At 36.8% G+C, this 25,649-nt stretch overlaps 4 protein-coding genes across 7 annotated transcripts; all 4 read right to left on the bottom strand.

Moving 5' to 3' along the window:
* Positions 1 to 236: 236 nt before the first annotated feature.
* On the bottom strand, positions 237 to 2,359 carry c1qtnf9 (C1q and TNF related 9). Its single transcript, XM_052114160.1, has 3 exons — positions 2,010 to 2,359; positions 1,671 to 1,733; positions 237 to 1,487 (listed from the first exon to the last, which is right to left on the bottom strand). Exons 1-3 carry the CDS (start codon positions 2,302 to 2,304, stop codon positions 718 to 720), a joined length of 1,128 nt encoding a protein of 375 aa, XP_051970120.1. The 5' UTR covers positions 2,305 to 2,359; the 3' UTR covers positions 237 to 717.
* A 2,212-nt stretch (positions 2,360 to 4,571) lies between these two features.
* On the bottom strand, positions 4,572 to 7,671 carry LOC127634511 (transgelin-3-like). The gene is made up of 5 exons (XM_052114107.1): positions 7,486 to 7,671; positions 6,788 to 7,002; positions 6,457 to 6,631; positions 5,245 to 5,347; positions 4,572 to 5,115 (listed from the first exon to the last, which is right to left on the bottom strand). The coding sequence occupies exons 2-5, from the start codon at positions 6,965 to 6,967 to the stop codon at positions 4,974 to 4,976; spliced, it is 600 nt and encodes a 199-aa protein (XP_051970067.1). The 5' UTR covers positions 6,968 to 7,002; positions 7,486 to 7,671; the 3' UTR covers positions 4,572 to 4,973.
* An 843-nt stretch (positions 7,672 to 8,514) lies between these two features.
* Positions 8,515 to 15,022, bottom strand: abhd10b (abhydrolase domain containing 10, depalmitoylase b). The gene is made up of 5 exons (XM_052114120.1): positions 14,921 to 15,022; positions 14,193 to 14,376; positions 11,360 to 11,471; positions 10,301 to 10,438; positions 8,515 to 10,116 (listed from the first exon to the last, which is right to left on the bottom strand). Exons 1-5 carry the CDS (start codon positions 15,012 to 15,014, stop codon positions 9,775 to 9,777), a joined length of 870 nt encoding a protein of 289 aa, XP_051970080.1. The 5' UTR covers positions 15,015 to 15,022; the 3' UTR covers positions 8,515 to 9,774.
* A 2,270-nt stretch (positions 15,023 to 17,292) lies between these two features.
* LOC127634284 (acyl-coenzyme A thioesterase 9, mitochondrial-like) lies at positions 17,293 to 24,582 on the bottom strand. 4 transcript variants are annotated; one of them, XM_052113769.1, is made up of 16 exons: positions 24,424 to 24,582; positions 24,118 to 24,206; positions 23,717 to 23,743; positions 23,274 to 23,319; positions 22,962 to 23,132; positions 22,723 to 22,760; positions 22,504 to 22,587; positions 22,237 to 22,340; positions 21,367 to 21,440; positions 21,210 to 21,277; positions 20,834 to 20,945; positions 20,666 to 20,756; positions 19,690 to 19,775; positions 19,516 to 19,603; positions 19,269 to 19,419; positions 17,293 to 19,148 (listed from the first exon to the last, which is right to left on the bottom strand). In XM_052113769.1, the coding sequence occupies exons 1-16, from the start codon at positions 24,435 to 24,437 to the stop codon at positions 19,087 to 19,089; spliced, it is 1,305 nt and encodes a 434-aa protein (XP_051969729.1). In that variant the 5' UTR covers positions 24,438 to 24,582; the 3' UTR covers positions 17,293 to 19,086. The 4 variants fall into 4 exon arrangements, with proteins under 4 accessions (XP_051969729.1, XP_051969730.1, XP_051969732.1 ...); XM_052113770.1 differs by lacking the exon at positions 23,717 to 23,743; XM_052113772.1 differs by lacking the exons at positions 23,274 to 23,319; positions 24,424 to 24,582 and having other exon boundaries at positions 17,294 to 19,148; positions 24,118 to 24,134.
* Positions 24,583 to 25,649: the final 1,067 nt, after the last annotated feature.

Raw genomic sequence — 25,649 nt, 5'->3', positions numbered from 1 at the left:
TTTTCTGAACTGGTTATTTTGAATAAGAATTATCTTCATTTGTTACTCAAAAAAATTATAATCTTGATATCCCAAAAGTATTTGCATTGTTTTGCCCTCTAACTTTTGCGCTATATCTACGCTCTGCCACTAAAACCTCCTGGTGGCCTTTTACACTAATTGTGGGACAAAACAAGACCTCCTTGCGACCTTTAAAACAAACAAACACACACAAAAATAATTTTAATCAAAGCAACCTTCCGTTATTATTTATTTTCACACATATTATGTTGCTCCATCAATATTCAATAAAAATACATTTGTACACGTGACGAGAAAGAATTTCCTTGAGTGCCATTAACCCTGTTGTGCCATACTTTTTGGTATTACCTAATGTAGTCAGGTGGATCCAGTCTTTATTAAATTATAAAATATACATTTTTGGACAAAACCATTAATTTAGACATCACCACAATAAGCACATTTTGAGGTTACCTGGAAAAAACAAACACAGAAATGCATGGAAAATATTCTTAAAAGATGCACAAATACAGGTTATCTTGTAAGTTTAACTGAAAATGATGGAGATATTACAACAAATCTGTCAAAAGAAGAAAATCAACACAAAAACAAGTATTGCATGTGAGACCATTTAGTGGATTTAAAATATTTAATTTTAAAGTATGTGCACATGCTATCAAACATAAATTAAACAAAGGGCTCTTCAGGGTAGATCATTTAGGTTGCAAATAGGAGAAATCCAGAAAAAACAGTGTCATCATCTTCATCTGCATAAAGCCCGTTAAAAAGCTCTCCGTCAGCCACTTGTAGCCACACCTTGTCTCCCGCTTCCAGGTCTAGGACCACTCCCCCTGCCGCCTGGTCCTCGCCGCTTTGGTAGTTGTCCATGGTGTGGACCATTCGCTGACCATTCTTTACCAGTGCCACTTTAACATTGCGAGAGTAGACGGTGATATGATAGGTGAAAAAATATGCTCCACTGATGGCACAGGTGAAGCGGCCGGTCTGAGGGTCATAGTGGCCCTGGCGGTTATAGAGTATTTTGTCAAAACGAATTGGTGTGTTAGCAGGAGGTATTTTGGAGGTTTCACTCAGTCCAGCTGAGAAAGCACTTTTTGGTATCTCAGGCATGTCACCCTTTGGACCTTGTTCTCCAATGTCGCCTTTTGACCCTTTCTCACCACGCAAACCAGTGCTGCCTTTGTTACCTGGATTGCCAAGATCTCCCTTTGGGCCTGGTCGTCCTAGAGGCCCCAATGGTCCCTGTAATCCCTTCTCTCCTTTGAAGCCAATGTCTCCTTTTGGTCCTTCAGGACCTTCAGGGCCTACCTCCCCTTTGATGCCCTGTGGTCCTTGCAGACCTAATTCTCCCTTCTGGCCTTTCAAACCTAGTGGCCCTGGAAAGCCTTGGGGTCCCATTTTGCCTGGTGGGCCCCTGTCACCATTATCTCCACGCCGCCCTTTCATACCACCCACGCCAGCAATACCTGCAAAGCACCGACCATTCCCCTGTTATAGCAATAGCCATTTGAAATTTAAAAATGCTCAAAAAACGAATGTATTCATCTAAAGTGAATTCTATCCATACTCCAAAAAACATAAGGGTTGAAAAACAAGAGATCAAATAAGATTAGGACCAAGCAAAGGAAACAAAGAAATCAAAATTTTACCAGGTTCTCCTTTATCTCCTTTTGGTCCATGTTTACCAGCTTCCCCACAGGTACCTATGTCCCCTTTAAAAAGCAACAAAGACTTTAAAAGCTTTATACTGCATTTTGTGCTATGTATGTATTGTATGAAACACTATTATTGCATGTGAAGTTTCATTAATCTGATAATCCATGCTACTGTCTTAAGTGTGACCTTGGACTTTAACATTGAATATCAAATGGCATTGCAAACAAGGCTGTCCAATTTTTCAGTTTAAGTTTAGTCACTCTCTGTCCTTACTAGCTTAGTTCAAAGGTGTCTGATTAACTGGAGTCAAAACATATTTGCTTTTTTCTTACCTCTGTCCCCTTTGTCCCCCTTGGCCCCATCTCTGCCATCCCGACCTGGCATTCCATTGTGTCCTGGGTCTCCTGGGATTCCAGGGTGACCCCACATACAGCCGTCTTTCTTTTCATAAACTTCCTGCTCTGCAGCATTGATCAACAGAACTAGAAAAAGTATAAAAATCTGTCTGGGAATGAGCATGGTTCTCTCAACCACCTCTGCAGCAGACAAATGTCCAAAAAACTGTGATGAAAAACTGTGCTGGCTAATTGTGCACAAAGATTTGAAGATTTTGTCATCCCAATTCATTGGCCAGAAAGTAATTGTCGAGATTACTTATTTTCCCCAACTTCGTTACACATCACCTGTGTCCTCTATTGTAATGCCTCTTTGTATTTTAGTTTAGATAATAATAAACCTGAAACCTAGCATTGCACAATCCATTTTAGCATAGAGTTATACAAATTGGGCGTGCAAAAGCCATTCATTCTTTACCAGTGTGGAGTAAAGTTAATATTATTTTGAAGATGTCAATCTGTCACTTCCATAAGGGCTTTAGGATGTTTGATGACCAGCAAAGCGAGAATAAAACTGACTATGTCTTGCGTTTTAATTTGCCCGGTTTGATTTGGTTGCTTTAGAATCATTATCGGGCAGTCATAAAGTCAGTCTAAAGAGCAATGTGTAATTAACTGCTGTACACATAAGGCCCCCGCACCTCATGCGTGTGAATTCATCTTGAATAATTTTCCACTTCAGTGACATTGCAATCCAAGGCATCTCAATGATGGACCTTATTATGCTCTTCCATACGCCTTTATACTTCTGAAATATTTATATTCATTGTGCAAGTGTATCTAGCCTCCTCTCTTAAAGAAATATTCCAGGTTCAATAAAATGTAAGCTCAATCGACAGCATTTGTAGCATAATATTGATTACTACAAAGAACATTTTTTTGACTTGCCACTCCTTTTCTTAAAAAAAAAGAGCAAAAATCTGTGAGGCACTTACAATGGAAGTGAATGGGGGCAATCTGTAAACGTTAAAATACTCACTATTTCAAAAGTATAGCCACAAGAAATAAACAAAGTGGGTTAACATGATTTTAGTGGGATAAAATCACTTACCTTTTCTGTGTGAAGTTCTAGCCAATTTTACAACTTTGTAAATGTCCAAAAAACCCTTAAGTTTTAAAGGAAGAATTAATGCAAGTTTTATAAAATTATAAGTTTCACATTTCTGTCTTTAGACTGTCCAGAAATTGGCCCCATTCACTTCCATTGTAAGTGCCTCAATTTAACTTGTATTTTTGCCTTTTTTTTAAAAAAAGGACGGACGAGACAAAATAATTTTTTGTGATAATGCTACAAATGCTGTTGTATTATGCTGAAATATGAAATATTCCTTTAAAAAATAAGGTTTTAATTAAGAATCAAAAGGGTTATTCTGCTTAATGATATATAATAACCTTTTATGTTCCAGAAATAAATGTATATTTAGTATGTTGTGTACAACGGAGCTAAAGGCACACCTTAAGGAAAGTTAGCATTTTTTTCAGTTCAAAAAATTTAACAAGATTGAAAAATATAAATAATTTGTATTGAATATGGATGGAGCAACATAATTTGTGCGAAAATAAATAATAACTGAAGGTTCTTTGGATATAATTCAGTTTTAAAAAGCTTTCTAGAGTAACAAATTAAGATAATGCTTACTCAAAATAACTACTTCAGAAAAGGGTGCACGGCAGCACGGGTTCCTGTTAATTTCAGTCACATTTGGCGTTTTATAGCATCTCGAGTATTATTAACATATTAATCTTCATTGCGATTGGATCAGTCAATGTGAGCCCACTGTGAACATTTTTCAGAACAAATCTTAGAAAAAAACAATGTGTTTTATAGGGGCCTTTAGCTGTTGCAGCAGCAACTTTTTTTTTTTTACCCAAATACCATCCTTTCGCTGACTGGACAGTTTTAAAAACTTTTGTTTTAATGACCATGAACAAAACTGAAAATGATAAACAAATATTTTGTTTCAAAAGAGGTTTTCAAGCTACATAAATTTGCAACATTTTAAAAAATATTTAAAAAAATTGCCTCAAAATCAACCTTTAGACACCAAATGCAAAGATCATATGGATCAGAAAATTTTGCAGTGAATAGTTCCCATGTTTAGGAAAATGGTATGTTTTTGTTTCCATTTAGTGTTTTGGAAGAAAATCAAATCAAAGAAGCCCTTAGCCCGTTGTACCCTAGTGCTTTATAACCAACTTAAATACAGAGAAAATGTTTTTTGTTCTTTACTGAACCTAAGGTGTTGCACGAAAGTTTTGTATGTAAGAATTCTACATTTTATTTAAATGAAAACAGCTGTTAATTTATTAAACATTTATTAAATATTTCCACTGTACATGACCACCAAAACAAATAATCTGCATAGAGTACATTTTGTTAGTATGTGCACTGACATCCTTCATTAAAACAGTCACATTAAAAAATTAAAAGCTGATAACACCTGATCAGTGTACACTCAAACACTGTGTTAGTAAAAAGTTGCAGTTGTTTGCTGTCTGTTATTTTTTTTTTTTTTTTTTGGCATACTGTTTGCTCATAGAGTATAAGGCAGCTATTTGGACTTAAGTCACTTGGCTAGATAACATTTTAAGAATAACTAATCACTATTGGCACACATTTACAAATAAATAATTTCATTTTATTACAGGTTAAGCAAACCAAAAATAAAATAGATATATCTAGCATGCTTATACCTTATTTAATTTTAAAATGGAAAGAGAGAACATTCTTATAACCTCTATACTTTAGTTTCTGATGTTACTTAGACTACACTTCTTCATCAAAGACTTCAGACTTCACCATCAAGGACTGAGAAGGAACACTGCATGGTGTGGGCTGGGGTTAGAAGGTTTTAAGGTCTTCTAGCTGTTTTAGGCAAGTGTTTGGGCAATGGTATAGTTTTACATAATCTGGCGATGCATGCCATAACCAGTCATGCCAGACTGAGATGCCCCACGGTTACTGCCCATCTGCAAGCCAATCAGATTCTGACCCTGGCGCAACTGCTCCTCAGAAAACTCACGCCGGTTGCTTTGAGACTTCCTGTGGCACAAGATCAAAAAGGATTCAGAACTCCAATGGCACTGAGAAACAACAAAGTCCATTGACAAGTCCAACCAGACAGCACATAACACAGTACTGTTAACTGGCAGTACTCACTGACTTGCTCACCTGTGAAACCAGTCTCGGCTCCCTCTGAAATGTCCATCGTCTTTGGTGAGAGCCACGCTACCCAGGGCCATTAGAGTTCTCTGGACAGCAGCCATGTCTTTTCCTTTAACCAAGGGAGCAATAAACACTGAAGTGCATACTATATCATCCAAGAATCTATAAAAGCATTGCAAACCTGGCTTATTATGCATAAACATTATAAGATAAAATACAGATGCATATAAAACAATTGAAACATATTGATATCTTAAAGCTGAAGTATGTAACTTTTTCAGTGTTAAAATACTTCTAAGTCTTCAGAAAATGGCACAACCTTCTGCTCTTAGCTTGGAAGGTCTCTTTGGCACTTTGGAGTCCATGGCCAAGTAGTTAAACCCATTGGAGTACATGTTAAAAAGGTGTGAGTTTGAATCCAGCAAAGAGCAGTATCAAAAATGTTTTCTTCTGTGGATCTATGAGTCTTCATATTGTGCTTACTACAATGCAGTCTGTACTTTAATTCCTGCTTCAATAAAAAAAAAACTAGGCTTTAACAATATCTTCTCAGCAATATACTCTCAACCTAGAATGTCTCTTTGATGTCAGTCAGACTTGTCAATTGTGTGGCACAGTGTTTAGAGCACTGGGGTTCAGTTAAAAGTACTGGGTGAACCTCAGTTCGATACCAACCTCAGCTGATTTAAACATTGTGACTCTTTTGTGCTGAGCTCTTTGCATTGTGCTTGATGAATTGCTTTAGGGCTTGGCCCTGATCATTGCTGCTTGCAGCTGTATTATATAAGTCCATTCAGTGGTGGTGGTGTCTCAGTAATTACATAATTTAGCTTTAACGGTATAACGGTATATCTGACTGCCATTCACTTTCATTACATCTTTTTTCTATACAGGGAAAGTAAATAGTGACTGAGGCTGTTAGTCCCTAACATTCTGCCTAACATGTGCTTTTGTGTTCCAAGAGGAACGACATGAGTGTAAGTAAATTACTCCAGAATTTTACATTTTGGGTGCACTACACCTTTAATGTCCTGCTGTTGAGTATTTGCTTTTATAAGCTAAGCTAGTTTTATAAGCTAAGCTAGCTAGTAGAAGTCCAAAAAGTGCTGCTCCAGAACTAATAAAATTATATTTTACAATGTAGTGCAGGCCATTATATGGCCTATTAAGTTGCATATGCAGTTTTAAGGAACCACCATTGTGCTGTTGTTACTGTACCTTCCCATAAGTCCACAGTTTGAAAAATATCTGTGGTGATTACACCATAGGCTTCAGCTGCCTGAAGGAACTGGGAGATCTTTTCCATCTGCTTAAAAGCCATCTGAGTCTCTGGGATCTTCTTAATAGGCTCCTTACCACGTGGATACAAACTATTAATGAGGCTACAGAGGATCTGCAGACACAGACGATAACGAAATGGAAAGTAGAGAGATAAAGATTAATAATGACTGGTAATGGTAATGACTTTAAGAAAGAAAGATGTTGGTGTGATATTATCAAATTGGAATTCACTTCCAGAAGTGGAACCCCATTAGATGTGGTAACTCACAGTGCCATCAATGAGCCACTTTTGAAAGTTTTGTTTCCCAGGCTGTGGTCTCTCGATGTTTCCTCCACATTGTGCGATAATCCAGTCCACCAGCAGAGACTCCAACTCAGAGTCATACTTCTGCTCAATCTTCTCCTGCACCTCACGGCTCAGTCCATAACTGGGTCCTCTGTTTGCCATAGTCAATTCAATTACTAAATGTTCCCTCAGTAGACCTATAGAAACGAATAATAACAAATAAAAAAAATTATGATTTACATCATAACATTTTTATTTACAAACATCAATGTCTTGTTGGAGTCACAGTATAAAGTAGTAATAGTCATATTTTGATTGTCCTCCCTGTGGGTTTATTATTATTATTTTTTTGACAGATGAACTAACCGGGGTGTGGTCCAGTTCAGTTCCAACGTGACTAAAACAAAACGCCCAAATGCGTTTCCATCTGAACGTATTGCCGAGGTCAGGGAATAATAACTTAAGAGAGCGTCGCAATACCATATATATTGAGAATTCCATTTATATATAGATATAATCAAGAAGAACATGCACACGCAGAATTAAAAAAAATTGCACCGATTTAGCAACGTTGTTTTTAAATATCACATTATGGCCTAAAATTCGTTATTTAATCCATCTTTCAATATAATTGATTATACTGATTAAAAATCCAGTAGTGATGTTCAGAGTCCACTTACCGCACAGAGATGTGGGTCTTGTCCTCCGACAAAGCGAGGTCAAATCTTCCTGTGGTCTCTGCTCAGAGATGCTGAACTGAAACAACCGTGCAGCCAGTGATGGGACATAGCTTTCACCGCACTGTTTGGTGAGGCGTGGCTCATGAATATTAATTAAGATACGTTGCTACACGTTCGATGAAAGTTAATGTTCATGAGCTGCGTCTGGCATAGCAAGCAATCTGTTACATGGCAGGCGCCACAGAGATGGTCTCAAGAGATCACATTAACATATGCGACTATGGTACAGAATCATCCTATATTCCAATATGCGAGGCTGGAAAGATATCTTTCGAGTACGTATTTTGCTTTATAATTAAAATATTATATCATAAAATATTTGTATACCTCTCAACAACGTTTTCCTTTGAATCTAGCATTATGAAAACGCATGTAAAACGGGTTCAAAACAAAATCAGTTTACTTTTCTCAGAAAAGAACCACGCCTTTTTACAATTAGATCAAGAACCATTAGTAATGCATGTAAACTCAGCGGAAGACAAATGCGGTTTAATACGTGATCTATAGGAAAAAACAAGTAATTTTAATTAATTTACTGAAAGCTTTAATCATTGCCTTAAATGGATAGTACACCTAAAAAGGAAATTTGCATGTGAATGGTGACCAGAACTTTGAAGTTCCAAAAATCACAAAGGCAGCATAAATTTAACCATAAGACTCTAGTGGTTAAATCAATAACTTCTGAAGCAATATGATAGGTGTGGGGGTGAAACAGATCAATCTTCACTTTCACAGTCTTTTGTTTTTGGCAATTCACATTCTTCATGCATATTCACTAGGGAAGGGAGGAGAAATTATTGTAAAAATTGATCCACACCTATTATGTTGCTTCTAAAGGCATAGATTTAACCGCTGGAGTCGTATGGATTACTTTAATGCTGCCTTTATATTTTGGACCTTCAGAAGGAAACTTTAGGCAGAATGAGAGCATCAGTTAAGATTAACTTTAATTGTATGGAAAATAGATGCAATAAAAGTGAATGGTTACTGGGGTTGACAGTCCCATTCTGCCTATCAACTCTTTTTGTGTTCCAATTAATAAAGTCATCTAGGTTTGAAAAAGATGATGGTGATCAAATGGTGACAGAATATTTTTTTTTTTTTGGGTGAATTAACCCTTAAGCAAATATAAATGGTTGAATAAATGGCAGCTGAATGGTGAAAGACCAAAACATCACTTTGACATTCATATGTTTGGCAATGTTTCATTTTGATATGCTTATGCATAAGCAACATGGTGCCATTTTAATTTAGAGCATTCTGACAAAGTACCCAGAGAGTACACGTACATTTTGGAGATGTCGGAGTGTTTCATCTGGAAAGCATTGTAATTAACATCATATAACATCTTAAAAAGAACAGAATTACATACATTCGAAATCAAAAATATTTCAAAGACATCTGCTGAATGTCTATTTGAAATCTGAGAGGAAACGTCTTATAGAGGTATTGCAAATGAGCAAGCGCTCTAAAAAATACAGCTTCCAGCTGAAAACACACACATTATAAAGATGTCTTGGTGAGGTACATGTGCTATCAGGGTAGGGGCACTGGCTAACATAGAAAGGTCAGTCTGGTTGTTAAATAGGAGCTCATTGGTTGGGGTGGAAGGGTTGAAAAGCCCCTGGCCCATTGAACACAGTCCAACATTAATTGCACGTGTTAATCAACAACCAAGCAATTCCTGGAGCAGTGGTTCAATACTTCAAACAAATAGGGAGTGCAGGGGGCTGACAGAGCTGAAAGGTCAGCTTTGATATAATGTGCACAATACAGTGCTCGTTTGGATGTTCAGGTGGGCTAACTAAATAGTTCACACACCACTAACTATTAATTCTTGGTCTTAAGGAACAATGTTTTTTACTGATATGCATATAATAAACTGTGTATTGATATACGAAGGCTTTATTTCCATCAAACAGTGTGACATGAGGTAAAAAAGGCACAGGAGACCTACAGATTCCAGAACTGGCAGTAACCATTCTGCTAGACAAGCAGCAGCTTTTCAAAAGGGTTGAATGGCACAGCATTGCATTGAGTAAACATGTTAAAGATATTTAAAAGAAGGTATAAGGAATAAGGGTTTTAGGGTTATTCCCTTTTTTCCTACAATAGTTCACTCTTTCCTACATTGTCTTGAAAGACAAAATGGGAAAAGTGTTTTTGGCAAAATGAAGTAGGAGAGGATCTTAAGGCAGGTTGTCTGGTAACCCCATCATAAATTGTGGCTCACACCATGGTGGTAAGCTTGTCTATGAGGTCATCGATGGTGTAGACAATAAGCTTGATGTCATCTTTCTCAGCCATGCGGTGCTGGCCATGGCGGCGCAGAATGATGTCTACATCAGGGCTTAGAACACGTTCAGCAATTTGCATAGAGATGTGCCAGGGCACGTCCTCATCTTTCAGACCATGAATGAGACGCACGGGGCAGGTGATAGGGATGGGGCTCTGCAGGATGCAGTGGTTCTCCGCCTCACGTAGGAAGTCCATACTCACAGTGTACATTCCTTCCTCATTACTCTTTGTGGGGATTGTCCATGCACCCTTGTCCTCACACTCTTTTCTCACCTGAATAAAACATGTGAACTATGGCTGATTTTTGAAAATCAATACAGTTGTTATTAGGACTAAAGGTTAATATGCTAATGTCCAACTCTAGGACCAATTTGAAATATTTTTGCACACATCATTATTGTGATTATTGGATGTGACTGATATGATCTGAAAACAGATGACTGAAGTTGCATCTCACCTCTATATGAAGTGCCTTAAAGGCTGTAACAAAATAATCTGCTGCCGTGGAAATGCCCACCAACGCTTTTGTCTTCTCTGGGCGAGCCATAGCAGCCAAGAGCATCAGCCAGCCACCCATACTGGAGCCAACGAGAATCTATATAATATTTTAGAACACATGGTACTCACAGCTTCTATTACATCATTTACAATCCCCATTGAACCCCAAAGAAATTCTCTTACAAGCACTGTTCAGTGCCAAAATTAGAAATATTAGTGACCTCTAGTGGTCAAATTTTTAAGTCTCGACAAGACTTCAGAATAAAAGGAATAGTTCACTTATCATTTACTCACCCTTAATCTGTTTCAAACTTATATGACTTTCTTTATTCTGCAGAACACAAACTGAGATATTTTGATGGAGATATGGTGTGAATATTTCCATTCAATGCAAGTGAATGGGAACCAAACTTTCAAAAAGGACATCAAGTCAGCATAAAGGTAATCCGTACGATTTAAGATAGGAAGTGTAATCAAGTTTCAAATCATGATCGTGTTGAGACTGCAGATGGCAAATTTTTTGTGAAAAAGGAGTTACATTTTGGTCTGTTCTCACCCAAAACCGATCGTATCACTTTAGAGGACATGGATTAAACCACTGGAGTCATATGGATTACCTTTATGCTGCCTTTTGCCTTTTTTTGGGGCTTAGAAGCGTTGGTCTCTTGCATTGTATGGATATATTCACATCATATCTCCATCAAAATATTGTTGTTTGTGTTCTGAAGAACAAAGTACTACGAGTTTGTGACAGCATAAGGGTGAGTAAATGATGAGAGAACTATACATTTTGAGTGAACTATTCCTTTAAGACAAAACACTGATAAGAATAATTTTAAGATAAGAAAATAATAGCACAAATATTTGAGTGTGTATAAAACAGATCCAAGAACAAATCTTCCAAAAAAAATGCTAACACAAAAGACTGCCAATGTTTCAGCTGACCCTAATCATTGAGTCTAGACTAGTCTCCTGATATGCTAAATATTTGTAACTTATAAGACCATTTAAGTCTCACCTGGGGACCTTCAGCAAGTTCATCTAACATAAATAGGACATCTTTTTTCCAAGTTCCAATAGTGCCTTCTGCAAATACACCATCAGAAGCTCCATGGCCAGAGTAATCAAACCTATAAATCCACATAACATTATTTGAGTTCCATGTCAACTTTCTCCTAGATGGAATTCATAGTAAAAACTCAACAGCTTCTCAAATTAATAAATGAACTACTTAACTCACCAGTAATTCATAAAATAAAACATGGGGACATGTTTTGAAAATAAAAATCCATTAATACATATAATTAATTTGAATCATGATACATTCAAATACAGTACTGTGCAAAAGTTTTAGGCACTTGTAAAAAATGTGGCATAGTGAGGATGCCTTCAAAAATAATGACATAAATAGTTTTCATTTCTCAATTAACATTATACAAAGTCCAGTAAACATAAAAAAAGCTAAATCAATATTTGGTGTGACCACCTTTGCCTTCAATAGAGCACCAATTATCCTAGGTACACCTGGACAGTTTTATTGACTGTTGGCAGATAGGATGTCCCAAGCTTCTAGAAGAATTCACCACAGTTCTTCTATCTATTAACACTGTCGTAATTGCTTCTGTCTCATCGAATAATCCCAAACTAACGCAATGCTCAGTGGGGGGTTCTGTGGGGGCCATGACATCTGTTGCAGAGCACCCTGTTCTTCTATTCAATTCGCAAGATATAAATAACTATCTTAAGATAATTGTTTTTGTGAAACATCTGTGCCTAAGACTTTTGTACAGTACTCTGTGTGTGATTATATATATATACACTCACATAAAGGATTATTAGGAACACCATACTAATACTGTGTTTGACCCCCTTTCGCCTTCAGAACTTCCTTAATTCTACGTGGCATTGATGCACATCCAGGGCACGAAGCTCCCGTTCCACCACATCCCAAAGATGCTCTATTGGGTTGAGATCTGGTGACTGTGGGGGCCATTTTAGTACAGTGAACTCATTGTCATGTTCAAGAAACCAATTTGAAATGATTCGAGCTTTGTGACATGGTGCATTATCCTGCTGGAAGTAGCCATCAGATGATGGGTACATGGTGGCCATAAAGGGATGGACATGGTCAGAAACAATGCTCAGGTAGGCCGTGGCATTTAAACTATGCCTAATTGGCACTAAGGGGCCTAAAGTGTGCCAAGAAAACATCCCCCACACCATTACACCATTACACCACCACCACCAGCCTGCACAGTGGTAACAAGGCATGATGGATCCATGTTCTCATTCTGTTTACACCAAATTCTGACTCTACCATCTGAATGTCTCAACAGAAATCAAGACTCATCAGACCAGACAACATTTTTCCAGTCTTCAACTGTCCAATTTTGGTGAGCTCTTGCAAATTGTAGCCTCTTTTTCCTATTTGTAGTGGAGATGAGTGGTACCCGGTGGGGTCTTCTGCTGTTGTAGCCCATCCGCCTCAAGGTTGTGCGTGTTTTGGCTTCACAAATGCTTTGCTGCATACCTCGGTTGTAACGAGTGGTTATTTCAGGCAAAGTTGCTCTTCTATCAGCTTGAATCAGTCGGCCCATTCTCCTCTGACCTCTAGCATCAACAAGGCATTTTCGTCCACAGGACTGCCGCATACTGGATGTTTTTCCCTTTTCACACCATTCTTTGTAAACCCTAGAAATGGTTGTGCGTGAAAATCCCAGTAACTGAGCAGATTGTGAAATACTCAGACTGGCCCGTCTGGCACCAACAACCATGCCACGCTCAAAATTGCTTATATCACCTTTCTTTCCCATTCTGACATTCAGTTTGGAGTTCAGGAGATTGTCTTGACCAGGACCAAACCCCTAGATGTATTGAAGCAACTGCCATGTGATTGGTTGATTAGATAATTGCATTAATGAGAAATTGAACAGGTGTTCCTAATAATCCTTTAGGTGAGAGTGTGTGTATATATATATATATATACACACACACACACACACACACACACACACACACACACACACACACACACACACACACACACACACACACACGTGTCCCCATCGTGTCACCAAAACAGCTCCAACCTGCATCTCAGAATAGCATTCTTAGATGCTATTCTTCTCACCACAATTGTACAGAACGGTTATCCGAGTTAACGTAGACTTCAGTTTAAACCAGTCTGGCCATTCTCCATTGACCTCTCTCATCAACAAGGCATTTCCATCCACAGAACTGCCGCTAACTGGATGTTTTTTGTTTTTGGCATCATTCAGATTATATTATAGAAACTGTTGTGTGTGAAAAACCCAGGAGATCAGCTGTTACAGAAATACTCATACAAGCCTGTCTGGCACCAGCAATCATGCCACGGTTGAAATCACCGAGATCACATTTTCCCCCATTCTGATGGTCATTAACTGAAGCTCCTGATCCATATCTGCATGATTTTATGGACTGCACTGCTGCAACATGATTAGCTGATTGGTTAATTGCAAAGATGACTGTTCGTGCCCGATGGGCTGATTTGAGTATTTCTGTAACTGCTGATCTCCTGGGATTTTCATGCACAACAGTCTCTAGAATTTACTCCGAATGGTGCCAAAAACAAAAAACATCAAGTGAGCAGCAGTTCTGTGGACGGAAATGCCTTGTTGATGAGAGAAGTCAACAGAGAATGGCCAGACTGATTTGAACTGATAAAGACAACGGTAACTCAGATAACATCTCTGTACAATTGTGTCGAGAAGAATAGGATCTCAGAATGCTATTCTGAGATGCGGGTTGGAGCTATTTTGGTGGCACGAGGGGGGCCAGTGTATATCTTCTTATAGCAGACAAGAATTTACCTTAGGAAAGCATGGCCTAGTGACCTGCAGAACTCTTCCATAGCCTCTGCTTTTTGTCCACTCATGTTAGATCCATAGCCAGGCAAGAACACAACACCAGGACTCTTTCCCTTCACTCTACGATAGGCAAGCTTTGGTTGATCTGGGCGGGATATGTACTGTACTGTAGATTTTTGTCTAACTCCTGCAAATAAACACAAGCCTGTCAACTTTAAATGCCTTCTTTTCTTTTTTCCATTTCTTTTACTGGAGTCTGAAAATAGATGTACAAAACAAACTACAAAAATGTAACAAAGTACTCTTTCAGCTTCATCTCAATTTTAAAAAGAAAAAGATAATTTGCTCATTTACACATAACAAAGCACTGATTTTATGGAGCACAAGACAAAACTCTTGGGGTTGGCTTCATCTTTGCCTTTTAAGTTTCTGACCATAAAATGATGATATATTTTAGAGAATTGGCCCATAAAACGAGCTAAAGAATAACCAAAGATATTATTAAATTCGATGGGAATTTGCAACGCATCTTTTTGGCAACTTTTAAACTCTCCATTTATTCTCTTTACAGTTTGTGTGACTGAAGTTGTCTGAGCCACACTCCCTTCAAAAAATACTTCATACCACCACACCCCCTAAAGCTACCCAGCTTTCTAAATAAGCCTAGCTTTTACGTATACCGTTACCCGTGTTAACAGTATGCACTTCGTACTTAGTTTTCTCTTACTGACCATCGAAAACCTTCGACCTAATGGTCGTTACAGCTCCACTGCCCGAATTCTGCAAAAGTCCTCTCCAACTATGCTTCAACACCACCGCAGCCATGCTGTTAATCCACCCACTGAGGAAATAACGCGAGAATTGCTGGGTTGCCATGTTTTGAAACTAACACAAAAATCCTCCTAGCACGGGACTTTGCCGTGTTGCCAAGTGTACTTCACTTTATTACGTTTATTTTGTACAAACATTTTGTAAAATAAATATATATTCGTATACATTAAATACAGCGTTAACTACTAGTGTGATACATGAGAAGACACATTTTTTTTTTATCGACAGTTCTATGACATTTTATCTAAATATAACATAATATACAATTTATGTAATGTGAGAATTACTAATAATTTGAATGAATTTCCTATTACTTATAACTGCTCAATACACAGCGGTGGTCAAAAGGTATGAAACCAACGTAATCTTTTTCAAATAAACATCATCAAAGCATCTATACAACTGAAGTATACAACATTGATACTTCTTTCCTGTTTTTAAGTTATTTATTTGCATGAAATGCCTGCCAAATGTTGATGCGTGAGTATGATTTAAACTGGTTCAGGATCAGATTGCAGCAGGTAAATGTGGACAATCAATTTCGTCTTCCAAGCCCCATTTTGAATAATATGTGCATGATCAAAATCTTACCATACTCCCTTTATGTTGTTGTGCCTTTGATTTAGGCCTAGTTTATTTGTTATGGATTTTTTTGTCATGTCATATCTGTTTTGTACAGGACTGTATGTGTAAGCATTTTTGTAAACAAGATGCAGTCCCAGTGAGAGACAAAAGTGTGTGTAAAAATAATCTTATTCACAGATGTACAAAAAAATAAAAAATAAAAAATCTACATAATCATGTGAAAAGCCACAATTGATACCCAGGTCAAAACTGAACCGGGAATGCAAAAGATGCCACAATTTTTTTTTAAATGGTTATATCTCTTAAACAATTTTATTTAAAAAATCTAAAATGTATGTGTTTCAGTAAAATTATATATATATTTTTATTATTCTATAAAGTACTGACAACATTTCTACCAAATTCCAAATAAAAACATTTTCAGAAAATGACATCTGGTCAAAATCTAAAAAAAGTTGCCATGTTTTCAGATCAAGAATAACGAATAGAAAACAATTTTATATTAATTTTAAAACAACACAATACTAATGTTTTAACTTGAGAAGAGTTCAGAATTCAATATTTGGTGTTATAAACCTGATTTTCAATCACAGCTTTCATGCGTCTTCTGTTCTCTACCAGCTTTCATGCATCTCTCTACCAGTCGTTCACATTGGTGTTGGGAGACTTTGTCACTCCTGGCTCAAATATTCAAGCAGCTCAGCTTTGTTTGAAGGCTTGTGACCATCCATCTTCCTCTTGATCACATTCCAGAAGTTTTCAATCGGTTTCAGCTCTGGAGATTGGGCTGGCCATGACAGGATCCCATAGTCCTCCATCCACACCTTGATTGACCTGGCTGTGTGGCATGGAGCACTGTCCTGCTGGAAAAAACAATCCTCAGTGTTGGGGAACTTTGTCAGAGCAGAAGGAAGCAAGTTTTCTTCTAGGATAACCTTGAACTTGGCTTGATTAATGCTTCCTTCACAAAGACGAATCTGCCTGATTCCATCCTTGCTGAAGCACCCCCAGATCATCACTGATCCTCCACCAAATTGCACAGTGAGTGGTATTTAAAAATGCATTATCTACCTCTCCCGGTCAAAAGTGACCCAAAAATAATAGGAGGGTTAAATGGAGAAAATACATCATGCAATGTTAATGTTCCGATTTTTGTGTAGCTGTGTGTTTAAAGTTTGCTTATTTCAGCGATGGTCTTAAATAACAGGGACTGAAATTTTACAAAAAATATAAAAGATAATATAGAGTGTTACAATATGTTCTAAAAATAGGTGTCACGTAATTACGATCTGTTGTTTGGAGGTTTTCAAAGTGGTCAATATGATAAAAGCGCTGCAGACACTTAAAATAAACATTTAAATAAAGCTCCTATAAAATAATATATATACTCTAGATTATAAGCTGGGACTTTTACTTATCTATGGTATGAATTCCAGTGGAAAAAAAAAATCAACATTTACTTTTATTATTTTTATCCCAGAATAACCAAATACAACATAATCTGTCATGAATTCCAGCTGTTATTTGGTGGCAGTTAATGTAGGCTAACAATGAAATACAGCAGTACCATAACTAGGGGACCAAACCATTGTCACAGAGATTTCAGTCAGACCAAAATATGAGATTTCACCAAAGGCCACTCTGTTTGAAATTCTTTTAAACAGTCTTTCAAAAGAGAATACATTTCTGAGATGAACATTACAAATAAGGCAAGTGAAACATGTCTGCCAACTGAGATGCAGATAATTTATTTTATGTGTTCATACATCTGTCTGTAAGGAATGACCAAGAATTGAACAGCTACTCATACAAAGGCCCAAATATGCTGATAAATATATTGTTACACAAAAACATATTTAAAAGACATGCATTCATTTGTCAGTTTATGGCCAGTAAAAATAAAATGGATCATGTTATTCACCCGGGACTTCCTTCCATATTCAAGTTTAACATTAACTGCATAGAGAGTTCATTTTAGGACCATTCTACAATCTTTCTATTTGCATAATAACAATGATGCAGAAACTGACAATGGGAAAACCTATATTTGGCTGACCTGAAATGTAGTTAATAAAAATGTTTCCCTACAAGACAATTTGTCAGAATTCTGAATCGTGCAGAATAAAGTGATTTAATTTAACTCCATCTTTAGGACAAGTATGTTAGTAGTTGGTGGAGTATGTTTGAAATTCAACCAAAGTAAAAACCTCATTCCGTGATCTCAGGTTTCAGGAAACCTTTCAGAGCAAAGTGTATGGTGTACAAAAAGTTCAGAATGTGTATGTCTCCTTTTACAAGGAGGCACTATATATATATATACACATACATATATATATACACACACACACATGCTGGTGGCCAAAAATATTGGCACCCTTGGTAAATATGAGCAAAGGCGGCTGTGAAAAATGTCTTTATAATATATTCTCTAACGGTTAGCAAACAATTGCAAACACAAGTTTTATCAAAAAACAAATATCTTTGCCAAATACATGTTTGGCACAATTATTGGCACCCTTTTATTTAATACTTTGTGCAACCTCCCTTTGCCAAGATGACAGCTCGGAGTCTTTCTGACCCCAAGACCCAACAGATTTTTGCAATTCTCCAGCTGTGATCCTTGGAGAATTTTTGGCCACTCAAACCATCCTCCTAACTGGGCTTGGAGACAATATAGACACGCATCCTCTACCAGGTCGATTCGTAACATCTCCAGTTGATTGGAAATTCTTATTATTCCCCTGATGATGGAAGTGGGTATTTTCACTGCTTTAGCTATTTTCTTAAAGCCATTTTCCATTTTGTGAAGCTCAACAACCTTTTGCCGCACACCATAACTTCATTCTTTGGTCTTAACCATAGTGATTGATGACTAAGGGAATTTGGCTTGTGTGTTACTTCATATATACCCCTCAGAAACAGGAAGTCATGGCTGAACAATTTCATGTTCCTAGTCACCCAAGTGTACTAAACAATGTAAAATATGAATGGGAATATACTTTAGATATATTTTACTCATAAGAATTTCTAGGGGTGCTGATAATTGTGCCACACATATATTTGACATAAATATTAGTTTTTTAATCAAATTTGTGTTTGCAATTGTTTGGTATCCATTAGAGGATATATTTTTGTGAATATTTTGAATGAAATATCAAAAGGATAAACAATAAAGATTTTTTTGCATTGAATAAATCGGGCAAGCAAACAATGGTCTATTGTTGCTCTTAATGAAGCACGCGCACGCACGCACACACACACACACACACACACACTTTTCTCCACAGGTGCCTCTCCTGCTGTAAACTTGACATAAAAAATTAAAAAATTAAAAGACTATTAACTAGGTCAAACACATATGGCTGTAGATAATACAGTTTATCGTAAAAATAAAAGAAACAGAAACCACACTTGTGTAACTGCAGTGCTGGATGTTGCTTTGGCAGGAATCTCATCATCCTATCAACACATCCCAGAATCCTCAACACTGGCTCCTTATGGCCTCATCAAAGTGCCTCTTTCCATCCAGGTAAAGCATAGACTCTATAAATGACCAAATTATGTAAGATTAAGAATCCTGATTTCACGTGTCAATAATAATAGAGATCCAAACAATAACATTTAGAAAGAACCAAATACAACAACAGTTGTAAAATATCTGACCTCCATAACTCTGTGGCACAACAGCCGGGACATCCTTTTCTACACGGAAGGTGAAGTGAAACACATTGGTGGTGCTGTGCTGTCGGGATAAAGGGTCGAGCACCTCTGTGTGAACTCTGACCTGGATGTGCATTCCTTCTGTGTAACAAACCTGACAACACAAAATTGTCAAACATCTCAGTCTGAAGAGCAAAAGCTTGCTCACAAATGAGTAATATTATATTTAAATACATTTAAAGAGAGTAACCTGTGAGGATAGCAATAGCAAGGAACCAATTTCAACTGGTTTCCGAAATAAAATGTCATCTACAGCCACCAGGGTTGGTCTGTAGCCACTGAAAAGTAGAAATACATTTGATTTGAAATGATTGACTTGTTCACAGGAAATATTCAATAGAAGAAAAAAATATTATTCTCTTACCCAAATGCACAGGCATTGGCCCAACCAAGCTCATAGGCCTTTCTCATTAGAAAACCACCAAATATTCTGTTGAAGATGTTTCTTTCCTGTGTGATGCACAGTCCAAATCAAATACATACACATAATCACATTCCACAATGCAATAACTGTGTGTGACATTAAATATTGTAAGTTTGTAAAAGCAGATATATTGAAGTGTTCCAGATTACTGCAATATATTTATTTAAGTAATAGTCACCCAAAAATGAACATTCTCTCATCAATTACTCAACCTCATGACATCCCAGATGTGTATGACTTACTTTCTTCTGCAGAACACAAAGATTATGGAAGAAGACCTCCTTTTTATCTGTACATCTTGCAATTGCAGTCTCTAGGCAGTATCAGGATTTCAAGCTTGATTACACATCCTAGTGCTTGACACATACGCAAAAAGCTAGATAGTGCTAGAAAGTGTCATCAAGCTTGCGATCATGATTGACAAGTAGACATTTGATGTCAAGCTTTATTGTGAAAAAGGAGATACATTTTGGTCTGTTCTCACCCAAAATCGATTAGATCGCTTTAAAAGACACTAATTAAACAACTTGTCATGTGGATTACTTTTATGCTGCCTTTGTGCTTTTTGGAGCTTCAAAGTTTTGGTCAACATTCACTTGCATTGTATGGACCTACAAAGGTGAGATATTCTTCTAAAAATCTCATTTTTGTTCTGCAGAAGAAAGAAAGTCATACACATCTGGGATGGCTTGAGGGTGAGTAAATTAAGAGAATTTTCATTTTTGGGTGAACTCTCTTTAAGGCAGATTCCTCATTGATTTCTATCTGTACTCACATGAAAATCATATTTAAAACAATAGATTGCAATATGCAGTACTTCAGAGCGGCATCATTTTTTATCAACACAGTACACCTGCTTGCAAATTTTACTTCTGCCCATGTTTTAAATTTGAGCTTTGCTATAACCTTTACTTACCTGTGGGTGACAAATCTCAAGCCCTTTCATTTTGGCATCTTCCATCCACACTGAGTTAGGTGGTAGAATCCGACTTCGAAAACTCACAGTTCTATAGGGAGGGTATAAATATTCTTAAGAAATTCCCATGCATTGAAATGTTTCTGTATGGCGCTGAATAAATCTTACCTTGGGTCGAGAGTGTGGAGGAACAAGTTGTGAATCAGAGTTCTCTCTTCAGCTGTTGGGGCCACTTTAAAAAGGGAAGCTGTGCTCAGCTCAACTCGCCTCTTCTTATTAACTGAACAATGTAAGTTTGGAAAAGCATTAAGTAGCTTTAAAGCATTATATCAAATTATTATTTTGATCCATCACAAAGCAAAACAACTGAAGAGTACATTTCTGTTATTGGTGCAAGCTGACATTTATTCATAACAAAGGGAATTTTTTTTTTCTTTTCTGAAATATGTATATTCAGACCTATCAAACAGTCTTACTCTAAATGTTTCACATTTTCTAAATTAAAGTGGCAATTCTAATTACAAACAAAAAAAGTGCTGCTTACTCTCCCCTTGTTGAAAGATAGCTTGCTCCTCTGGCCCCTCTGGTTTCAGTGGGTTTATATAAGCTGCCCTGGTGAAACCCAAATCAAAAACCAAATGCATCATAATCAACAGAAATAGCACATCATTCATGGACATATCTGTCATATCAATGCTTACCTTTTGTTTTCAGCATCTCGAGCCACCATTACAAATGTGGCATCTAATACATCAGTGTACGTCCCATCATGATACTGAGAAAGCAGGTAATTTTTAGCTTCATAACATTTTGATGTGCAACATATAACATACATGCTTCATTATAGGTTTAGGTTACCCAAAATTTAGTTTAGCCATTATTTTACTCACCCTCATGCCATCCCAGATGTGAATGACTTACTTTCTTCTTCTAACACAAATGAAGATTTTTAGAAGAATATCTCAGCTCTGTTGGTCCTTACAATGCAAGTGAATGGTGGTCAGAAATCTGAAGATCCAAGAGGCAAACAAAAGCAGCATAATATTAATCCATAAAAATCCAGTGGTTCAATCCATGTATTCAAAATGTATGTGATAGATGTGGGTGAGAAACAAATCAATATACAAGTTGTTTTTTATTATAAATCTCCACTTTTGGATGTGAAAGTGAACCTAAACAGGCACCACATGTGAATTTCAGATGTAAAGTTGAAAGTGGAGATTTATAGTAAAAAAGGACATAAATATATATATATATATATATTTATGTTTCTCACCCACACATATGATAACACTTCTGAAGATATGGATTAAACCACTGGAGTTGGAGTAATCCATATGGATTACTTTAATGCTGCTTTTATCTGCTTTTTGGACTTACATATTTCTGGCCACCATTCTCTTGCATTGAAAGGACAAACAGAGCCGAAACATTCTTCTAAAAATCTTTGTTTGTGTTCAGCAGAAGAAAGAAAGTCATACACATCTGGGATGGCATGAGGGCGAGTAAATGATCAGAGAATTTGTATTTTTAGGTGATCTATTCCTTTAAAAGACTTAAAGAAAGAATACCTGAGACATGTGCATTTTAGCTTCTATTGAGGTTTTGCCAACCCATGTGACATGACCTGTGAACTTGATATCACAGTCTGGGTAGATGATGTTTTTTCTCATGTCTATGAAACAATAGAAGTAGAATTTAAATAATTAATAAAACTATAAAGCATTCTTTTTAATCTATTATATTTCAAAATCAATTTAATTTAATTTAGCTGGAGGTTTGATTGGTGATAAAGTCTCACTCTCTCTATGTATTTAGGAATTAAGTATGAGGAATACCAATCTTGTCCACTAAGGCAGTGACGATAGACAGTGGCGATCTTTTTAGCTCCTTATTCCATGTGTGAGAGTAGCAGATGAGCACTAAGGGGACAAGAATGAGATGAGACAGAGGAAATTACATGCTGCTTTAGTGGGTTATGACCTGCTTATATTGCTGCGCTTATTAAGCGGTTATTGCAGATATCATCTGTTAATATGGTGCATCTGTACCAGTACCTGCTAAACTGTCCAAGTCCTCCAAAATCCGGCCAAACCTGTGGAGAGAGAGAGAGAAAGAGAAGAAAAAAAGCATTTATGCAAAAGAATAAATGTTATAAAAGATCAGAATACAAATTAAAAGACAAGAAAATACATTTGTTAATGTGTTTTAAGGTACTGGAATTCTGCTAATTCAGTAACATACTAGAGATTAACTATCATACTTCAGGTGAGGAGTTGTAGAAATATTTTGGTACCTGACACTATTATGATAGTTGAGATATTTCTCTCTCAGAGCAGGCTGGGTACCCAGAGGGAGGTGAACCTCAATTGCACTGTCCTTCATTCTTCTTGTAGGCAGTTCATCTTGACTTTGAGCAAGATATTGCCTTAGTGATGCACGCTCAGCCAAAGCTTGCTGATGGTCTCTGTACAGTGAAATTGAGACAACACGTCATTTTGTGTGTTGTAGAACAACTGTGCATGTGTGTGCTGTGCAAAGAGGTCACAAATAACAGACATTTTGCAAAAAAATGCAAACACAATCTGTTGTTATTACAGTAACATACTTCCAATTAGTGGATGCTCCAACTATCTCCCTCAGCCTGTTGCGGACTGTAAAATATAACGAGGAACAAAATCAAGCTTGAAAAGCCTGCCACATCTACAGCATCAGTGCTAATTTGCAAAGAGAGGATTAGCATGGCCTGAAATGCATTGACCCAGATATAAAATATGAAGACGGAAAACACTAGTCAGCAGGAAGGGCTCAATTGAGACAAGACTAGACTGCATGAATAGGGTGTTTAAAGAGTAAAGGCATTTGAAAAAGGAAACAAACAAGTTATGTCATTGCACATGTTCCATGAGATAAAGTAACAGCAGGTCAGTGCTTATTAAGCCACATGCAGAAAGACAGTCAAAGCAAAACCCTCAAAAGCTAATATGAGCAGCATCCAGGCTGAATTAAAAGGAAAAATAGAGAGGGAAATTGAATTTTCTTGCATTTTACCATTGCTTACAAGGAAATATGAGTTTCCTGTGGGGATATAAAATTGTGTCAGGACTTGGCACACTGATTACATTATGCATAATTAAGACATTTGTTTCAAATTAAAATGATTAAGGTGGACTTCCCAATACAATCAAACATTGTTATTACTTAAATGGTTAAAATCATTTATTTTATATCATGTTGTAGCCAGACATCACAAATTACTCTTGTGACTGATCATATTCAGGTCTTCAAATCAAACCCACTAAAAATCACACACTGAAACGTACATGCACTGATACACCTACAAATTTGTATTACCATGCAACCATTATCAGAAAACTGGCTGTGGTTTATTGACAAAATTTGACTGGGTTTAATGTTTATTTATTGAACACACTCAAACCTATTACAATTACCTTCAGCCATATCAGGAGAATTTCCTTGTCTGGACATTTGACCCTTGGAAAATCTTCTGCACACTAAAGATCCGGCAGACTTAAGGATCCTTTATAAAAAAAAAAGAAGAAGAAAAAAAAAAAAAGAGTAAGCGTAAGCTAACATAAAAGGCAACAATTAGAATGCATTCAAAGTAAAGTTAGAACTCACAAAATCTACAAAGTGTAAAGTCACGTATAAACAAAATATAGGCAGGGTTGGTTGGAATCCCTCCCATGTGGTTTACAGAGTAAACACAAGACGAACGACATAAAACTAACACTTACCGCGGAGAGAACATCTTTCTTGTTTTTCACTCACTAATTTATTATATAACAGCCTGGAATATCTTCTGATATAGAATAACAATTCAATCCTGGCAGAGATGACAGCGTTCTCTCTTGATAGTGGTTATTTGTCACTTCCTGGCTGGGACGTTAACTTCTTCTTCTTCTTCTTCTTCTTTTGTTTTTTTATGGCGGTTGGCAAACCAACTTAACGGTGTATTACCGCCACCGACTGGGCTGGAGTGTGAATCAAGAGATATTGGAACTTAGCTAAAAAAAAAAAAAAAAAAAAATTAAATCCTTTTGTCTAAGTCTATGTCTCTCAGATACTTAATAACAAAGTGATAAATGTTACTAGATGTTTTCCCTAATAAACCTTGCATTGTGAAATTATTCTGATTGATCATTCTGAGAGACTGAAAAAGCTGGTTTCTTTCTTGACTGTATTTTGTGCACTGAAATAAAATATGCTCCACAGTTTCTGAATGAGTACAATGTTGGCATTTCCCTGTTGGATGTTTCCCTATTAATTTCAATGAAGAATTGAGCCCTTTGTGTCCTATTCTTAACCGTGTAATTATACTTTCCTCTCTTCTACTTCTACACTCTATCCTTCCTATACCCACTTCTGGTTGTATATTATATAAATGTCTCCCTTTATCCTGATCCACCCAATACTCCTGCCATTTTGATCTTGCATATGCTTTAATTAATATTTTAGCTTCAGTTTTGCTATATGGAACTTGTAATATTCTATTATGTTTTAGTGTTTGTTTTGCAAGTTTATCAACCTCCTCATTCCCTTTCACTCCAACATGTGCAGGTACCCAAAGAAACCTAATTTTTAAATCCTTTACATTTAACTTATGTAAAACCATACATATTTTATGAATTATATCATTTCTTATAGATTTCCCAGATTTCATGCTTTCTAAAGCTGAATAACTATCAGATATAATCACGGAGTTATTTAAATCATTTCCCTCTACCCATTCCAGGGCCAACAAAATTGCAACCAGCTCTGTTGTGTATACTGATAAATCATCTGTTATTCTTTCCTGACATATTACCCCATTCTTTGGAATATATACTGCTGACCCAGCATGTCCTGTCTTTGGATCCTTGGAACCATCTGTAAATATAAATGTATATTCAGAAAAATGCATATCCAGATAACAATTAACAATATCCTTCACTGCTACTTCCTTTGATTTATTTTTGATTTC

This window comes from Xyrauchen texanus, chromosome 41 (assembly GCF_025860055.1).
Source record: "Xyrauchen texanus isolate HMW12.3.18 chromosome 41, RBS_HiC_50CHRs, whole genome shotgun sequence".
In the NCBI taxonomy this organism is placed as follows: Eukaryota; Metazoa; Chordata; class Actinopteri; order Cypriniformes; family Catostomidae; genus Xyrauchen; species Xyrauchen texanus.
This window is presented reverse-complemented; position numbering and strand designations above follow the sequence as displayed.